The 7457-nt window shown below is 38.5% G+C and overlaps 2 protein-coding genes across 2 annotated transcripts; one reads left to right on the top strand and one right to left on the bottom strand.

Moving 5' to 3' along the window:
• The first annotated feature begins 1343 nt into the window (after nucleotides 1-1343).
• On the top strand, nucleotides 1344-1769 carry LOC145129455 (uncharacterized). The gene is made up of 2 exons (XM_079064180.1): nucleotides 1344-1499; nucleotides 1608-1769. The coding sequence occupies exons 1-2, from the start codon at nucleotides 1344-1346 to the stop codon at nucleotides 1767-1769; spliced, it is 318 nt and encodes a 105-aa protein (XP_078920306.1).
• Nucleotides 1770-4576: 2807 nt separating this feature from the next.
• LOC145129451 (uncharacterized) lies at nucleotides 4577-5854 on the bottom strand. Its single transcript, XM_079064170.1, has 2 exons — nucleotides 4712-5854; nucleotides 4577-4636 (listed from the first exon to the last, which is right to left on the bottom strand). Exons 1-2 carry the CDS (start codon nucleotides 5852-5854, stop codon nucleotides 4577-4579), a joined length of 1203 nt encoding a protein of 400 aa, XP_078920296.1.
• Nucleotides 5855-7457: the final 1603 nt, after the last annotated feature.

Raw genomic sequence — 7457 nt, 5'->3', positions numbered from 1 at the left:
CTTAACAAAAAATCATAATAAACTATAATTGATATAGTTTGGGAGTCACAAATACTACTTTATCATTTCGGACGAAACAAATAATTATTTAAATGTATAATTATTTTACAATATGTATTTACTATGGAAATGCAATATTTCCGCTTACAAAAGGGTTTTCATAACACTATACGTAAACCTGTTGATACAATTTTGTAAGACATTGTCCTCACCGTACCTACCAAATTACACACTAAAGTCCTGAATTATAACCAGAGTCTCGGTAAGAGAGCATGACACTTGTGTATAGATCTATACGGGACTGACAACCCCACACTCAAGATTTTAGCTACAATTAGACCGAATGGTCTAGGGTGACAAATGTCTAACATTCCGACGCCTGAAGAACGTTGTAGCAGGCCACTAGTCACTAGCACGGTTATAATAACTCATATGGGTATTGACAATACATTTGGTTTAAGGGGCTAATATACATTCAATTAGTTTTGTATAATTATAAAACTACATAATATGATTTTCCAGTACAACATTACTTACATTTTTGGTCTTTGGGTTTAAGACTTACAACTCATTTTTAAAGAAAATATTGGATTTTCTTAAAGCACACTCTATCATTTTACAAGTAAAAGTTACCGATTTTTCTCATACAAACTCTTATGAACTCACCAACTTAATTGTTGACACTTTTTAAAATCACTTGTATTCTTATGAAATCAATAGACAGGTAATCAAAAGAGTTTTGAGGATGGGACGTCGCAACATCACGTTATTTACTGTTGTCATATGTATTTGGTATCAAGTAAACAATGTTTTGGATACAATGTAAACTTCTTAATTATCAATATTATGGTTGTATGGCTTGGATCACTATTATTCATTATGTTATGATACTATACATGAAGTCATTCACCCCAAACGTTTCCGCCGTTCTGGTTTGGGGGTGTGACTGATTGGTATCAGAGTATTGTTTGTAGTGAACTAAGTATATCAAACCATGTAAGATATACAACTATAAATACAATGGGGCTAAAATACTCTGACTAAAAATATACTTTTAAAATATAAGGGTAATTATATAAAAGTGGGCTAATGGCATAAAAACCCTCAAATTTGCACAAAATTGACGGATTTGTCAAAAGTTCAAATTTAGGTCCGTTTTGCCTTAAAATTGCATTTAATGTGTTGTTTTTGCCAAGTAGCCGGTTTCCCTTTAATCAACCGGTTACCACTTGCTTAGGTGGAAGATATGTGACATTTATCATTTAAAAACTCATTCACAGACATCCTCGTGTGCAATTGATCCCTTCGACCCCCACAGTTAGTCACAGAGCTACAACGGAAAAATGACAACTTCGTCTTCAAGATCAAGCTTCAATGGTGGTACAAGAATGAGGAACAAGAAGGTAATAAGATGTGAATGTGGTGATGTTTGTGGTGTATCAGTCTCACGAACACCTGATAACCCAGGACGAAAATTTTGGGGCTGCCCTAATTTTCAGGTAAAATTCTATTTATTTTTGTACTAATTTCTCCCTAAAATTTTAGGGCTGCTCTAACTTCGCAAAGAGGAACGTATGTAATAGAACCCTAATTTTTTTTTGTTGTAGGTGGAAGGAGACAACTGTGGTTTTTTCAAATGGGTGGATGAAGAACTAGGTCAAAATATGGAGATGTGTCATACAGAGGAGATCAAGCCATTGTTAGAAGTGATCATAGGGTTGTTAGTGGTTATATCATTGATGCTAGCAATAGTGGTTATTAAGATGTAGTTTTGTTGGTTTTTCCTGTATTAGTAATATATTAAGGGTAATGAAGAATTGTTACATCTTTGTAATGTTTTTTTTTGAACGGCTGAATGTTACATGTTTGTAATGTATTAAGGGTATTAATGGTAATGTTATTAATGGTAGTTAATTACTATCTCATGTATATGTTGCATGAATGGAAGTATAATGAAAGTACATTGCATAAAAGGAAGGGCTAATGAATGGAAGCACAATGAAAGTACATTGGTTACATTCACAATGAAAGTAAACTTTGCATGAATGGAATTGCACTAACTTGCATAAAAGGAATTGAACTAATGAAAGTACATTGTTAATGCTTAACATTTGCTAGAAAATAAAATAAAAACATCATGGTTACCATAATAGGGGGCATCCATTATAAACCTTAATATAGAGCATCCATTACATAAGTTTTACTAGCATGTAGCAGCCATCCATTTTGTATACCAAAACATGTACCCAAAAGCCTAAAAAATATCCAAAAAAGGCAAGCCATAATGTAACACTAAACAAATGGATGTATGCTGCAAGTAGTGGGTGTATATAAAAAAATAACCAAAAATGGCTACCTATACAACTGCCCAATGATAGCTAGATGTGGAACCCCTTCCATCTTTGTCAAAACAAGGTTTCTTCAGCTTTTGCAGGATGATCCTTTCTGAGGGATTTCTTGTCCTTCTAGGTGGTACATGCCCTTCATCATCAGCATCATTTCCCTCCATATCTGCTGCATCATCCTCACCAGCACCAACACCACCACCTTCATCCTCAATATCACCATCACCCTCTCCATCATCCTCACCAACACCATCGCCCTCTCCATCACCCTCACCAGCACCAGCACCATCACCCTCACCAGCACCATCACCATCACCCTCACCATCACCTGCTACTTCACCAACATCATCAGCATCACCCTCACCCTTATTTCCTTCCATCACACCATAACCATATGGAATATGCTCAACTTCATTCACATCCTGTTAATAAAAATTTGAAAAATACTTATTAATAAAAGATATAAACATGTTTGTTACTAATGTTAGGAATTATAAAATGATGAAGTCAAACTAACCATCTCAACTGGTGGCATATCATCCAATTCAACTTGAACCCCTCTCATGCTCTCTATTTCAGCCATGCTATATCCTGCCCCAAGTAGGTCTGCTACACTTTCTAGATCTAGCATCACCATCTCTGGGAGAACATCACTTGCATTTCCTTCAGTGAATTCAGGTTCAGGATTACCCTCATTCTCAGATTGACTTTTTTCACCAGTACCTTTAAGAATAGCATCCATTGTATCTTCAACCTCATCAAGTGTTTTTGTCAGGTCTGGTTCAACATCCTTAACACCTTTTTCATCATTAGCATGATGAATACTTTGAATAATAGCATCCATTGCATCTTGGAATCAATCACCTTTCTTATAATTATACTTTGGTTGGCTAAGAGAAGCTTCAAAAGTGCACATCATATCAACCAAACTGTCATCATCAATATCTTCTTTGTCAAACAAATCTTTCATTTGTTCCTCACATCCCCTACCTTTAACATGACCATCTAAACCATCATGCTCATCAAGTAGAACTCTATCTTCCACAATGCCACCACCTCTTTTTATCCCCAACTTCTTTTTGCTTCTAACAGATTTAGAACCTGATGCTTGATTTGTGTCATATTGGACCTTTTTCCTTGGCCTTCCTTTCTTCTTTGGTGGCATAGGGACATGTTCCTGCCTCTCAGACCTATCACATGATGCTTGACTAGGTTCACATTGTTCCTTCCTTGGCCTTCCTTTCTTCTTTGGTGGCATAGGGACAGGTTCCCTGGTTGCATTCTTGCATCCCCTCTGGTTATGGCCATACTCAAAGCACTTACCACAACTTACAGTTCTTGGGGTATGTACTCTTCCATCATTTTCAGTTACATGTCTCCTTCTATTGACCTTTGGCCTACCAGGCATTCTCATTGACACTGGTGGCAAGGGCTTTATGAATTCAGTTTGAGGCCATAGATTTGAACCATTCACTGGACTAATGTTAGCAGAGTAACACTTAAGGAATTGTTCCTTGGAAAACATGTGATCAATGTACTCATCAAGTGTTTGCTGGATATAGTTGATGGTTGCAATGACATGAACACATGATATCCCAGCCAGATCCCATAACCTGCAGGTACAATGACTTCCATCTAAATCCACCATGTAGCTATCACATCCTCTCCTTGCTTCAAACACATGTTGTTGACTATGAATTATTAACCAAAACCTACATCCACAAGTTACATGTTAAAGTTTTACCTAATGAAATTAAAACAAAAGTTACATGTTAAAGTTTTACCTAATGAAATTAAAACAAAAGTTACATGTTAAAGTGTTACCTCATGTTCTTCCCAAAAAGCTTCATCTTCTTTAACATTGCTGGACATATACGGGTATTCCATTTAGTGCTTTCCTCAATCATGTGAGCAAACCTATTCATGATGTATATCCTTATTTCTTCAAGCATTGTGATCAATGGTTTTTTCCTAGCATCCACAATGATGGAGTTGAAGCACTCTGATATACCATTCTCCACCGCCTCACATACATACCCTGTACTCATGTAAGCTCTACACCATGTTTGGGGTTCTTTGGACATCAGATGCTCATATGCACAAGGATTGAGCTTTTTAATTGTGTCCATATGTCTCTTGAAATCACCTTCCACACAGCTCATAGCTGCAACCCAAAACAGCTTCTTCAACTCCACCCCAGTGTAAGGTTTTCTAAAATTTGCATATATGTGTCAGGCACATTGCTTGTGCTCCACATTTGGCAATATATCTTTAACAGATTGCAACAAACCCTATACAAAAACCAACATACATGTAAGTATTTATAAGTAATTTGAAAAGGATTAATATGTTATAAAGAAACTTACTTCATGTTGATCTGATATAACTACCAAGCCCCTTCCATCAATAAGGTCTAGATCACCACTGAGTAGCTCAAGGAACCAAGTCCAGTTGGACTTATTTTCCACATCAACAACAACCCAAGCAATTGGATAAACCTGGTTGTTGGCATCTCTACCAATGACTGTTAGCAGTTCACCCTTCACCTGCCCCTTTAGAAAGCACACATCAAGCCTAATTACTCTCCTACACCCTCTTTTCCAGCTATCACTTAGTGCTTTGAAACAAATGTAAAACCTGTGAAAATAATTCTTTCCATCCGGATTGGTTGTTACACCAACTTGACATATGGACCCCGGGTTTGACCTTAACAATTCATGGGCATAATCCCATATCCTTGCATAATGCTCAGCGAGTTTACCTTCTATTAAATTTTTGGCCCATTTCCTTGCCCTTCTAACTTGTCCTATAGATACCACACACCTATACCTTTGTCTGATGTCATCAATCATTTTCTGAAGTTTCATCTTCCGCTTATTTGCAATTTCAGTCACATAATGTCTTCCAATCCATTCAGGGGACACAATGGACCCAAACATAAACTGCCTAGAAAATTTATGGTCACCATTCATAGCTTTGATCTGAAAAGATCTTTCTTTGTACATCCATGCATCATAAATTCTGAAAGGGCATTTATTCTCTTCCTTCCTATTGTCACATCTAGCTACAATTCTTTTACTATCACATTTTTCAAAGTATATTCTATAGCCATGTGACACTGCATAATTGGTGACACAAAACTTCAGTTGGGCAGGGGATTCAAAGATGTCACCAAGCTTTGGTACCGTCTTGTCCCACTGGATGGTTGGGTCATGAATTCTATAGTTGTTTTTCAATACCTCATGTTCATCTTCATCACTCTGCCAATCAATAGCATGGTACACTTGGGCTCTGATTTCATCTGCCATACTAGAATTTCGTAGGTTTTCATCACTTAATAGAACATTTAGGAATATATCCTTACATTTATCGAGTGAGGACAAAAATTCTTCCTCTGGTTCGTGGTCCATGTAAATGCCGTGGAGTTCAAAATCCATTTCACTCAAGCCAGCAAATGGCTCATGTATGCCATCAAAGGGGTCAGCGTACCCTTCGTCTGATGAAGCCATTACACCCTCCAGCATCAACACACTAACTTTAGGAACACATTTCAAGAAATGTTGAATGTAAACGTAATTTCAGTCAACCTGTAAAAACCTTACCTTTCGAAGAAACTTTTACCCTAATCGTCTCCAAGAAAACCCTTTTTTTTCTCTGCGTATACAGTCGATGAAATGGGAAAAGGTGAAGAGTGATTGGGTTATAGAGGGAGATGAGATGCGACAATTTAACGTATGTAACGGAATTGGAGTTTTTTTTGCCAAACGACGTTAATGAGCCTTCCACCTAACCAAGTGGCAACCGGTTGATTAAAGGGAAACCGGATACTTGGCAAAAACGACACATTAAATGCAAGTTTAAGGCAAAAACGGACCTAAATTTGAACTTTTGGCAAATCCGTCAATTTTGTGCAAATTTGAGGGTTTTTATGCCATTAGCCCTATAAAAGTATAGGTATATACATACATACTAGGACTGTGTCATAACAAGAACCATATAAAAGTATTATGATGAGTTAAACACTAGGATTAAGCCTAGATAGTTATGTGATTATATCTGGGATAAATATATCCTGATCAACTATATTTATGCGAGATATGACTAACATGTGTTTGGGAATGGTCGTGGTGAACAACGAATCTAAAACTTACCAACCTTATATACCAAGAAACTCTAGAATCAAAAATAAAGTTTAAAATACTATAGGAGTATTTTAGAATACTACAGAGTCATACACTTATACCCTTTATGTATTTCTCTTACCTCTATTCTTGCACAGACATCATAGAAGGATTCCATATGCCGGGAGAACCCTATTTCCCTAACCAGGGAAATGGCGGTTGGGTCGAGGAGGATCCCGAAGAGGATCCTGAGGAGATAATGGAGGAAGATCCCGAAGAGGATCCAGAGGAGGAAAAAGACGAGGAGGAGATAAAGGAGGACTCAGACGCAGAATCCGAGGTCATTAATCCTCCCTTTGTCGCTCGGGTTCCCGCACATCGTTAGGGCTACCAGGGGCCCACGCCCCGTTGGGCGGAGGACCTGGACAGGTGGAGCAGATAGCAACACTTGCGTTCCCCATACGGAATGGAGCGAGGTTTCTATAACCTTAGTCATGGAGGTCCGGCAGACAGGGCCCTCCCCGTCATGGTTTAGTGGATGCGCATCTCGGGGATCAGACCAGGGCATCATCAAGTCGGATCTTGGAGGTAGGGGCTGCCGTTGAGGTCATTGATGCACGAGCTCGACGACTGGAGAGGAACTACCCCCGGACATGTAGTGTCATCGACCACCTCCAAGAGGATCTCACCACCACCCGAGCGGAAACGAGAGAGTACCAGGAGAGACACTCGACCCTCGAAGAAAGGGTGATCGTGGCTGAGCGCTGGATAGCGGAGATACAGTCCTCCATGACTTCATCCCATGGCCTACAGGAGACCACACGCTGCGAGTAGGGCTTATACAACTCACATTTTGTTATAGATGAGGTTTACGAGTAAGCATTGGTGTTACTCTTTCCTGTATGTAGGTTCGTCCCTACGAATAAGTGATTACACTATTCAAGGGCTCGTTATGCTGCCAAAAAATTTCTTGTCTCTTGATGTATTGTTG

The sequence above is a fragment of the Lactuca virosa genome, chromosome 1 (assembly GCF_052849685.1).
Source record: "Lactuca virosa cultivar CGN04683 chromosome 1, Lactuca_virosa_CGN04683_v6, whole genome shotgun sequence".
Taxonomy (NCBI): Eukaryota; Viridiplantae; Streptophyta; class Magnoliopsida; order Asterales; family Asteraceae; genus Lactuca; species Lactuca virosa.
This window is presented reverse-complemented; position numbering and strand designations above follow the sequence as displayed.

Bases quoted from the DNA above. Each gene is read 5' to 3' on its own strand.
- LOC145129455 (XM_079064180.1), top strand. From the start codon at position 1,344: ATGACAACTTCGTCTTCAAGATCAAGCTTCAATGGTGGTACAAGAATG. The intron at 1,500-1,607 runs GTAAAATTCTAT...TTTTTGTTGTAG, and splicing joins GGGGCTGCCCTAATTTTCAG to GTGGAAGGAGACAACTGTGG.
- LOC145129451 (XM_079064170.1), bottom strand. From the start codon at position 5,854: ATGGCTTCATCAGACGAAGGGTACGCTGACCCCTTTGATGGCATACAT. The intron at 4,637-4,711 runs GTAAGTTTCTTT...GTTTTTGTATAG, and splicing joins TTATATCAGATCAACATGAA to GGTTTGTTGCAATCTGTTAA.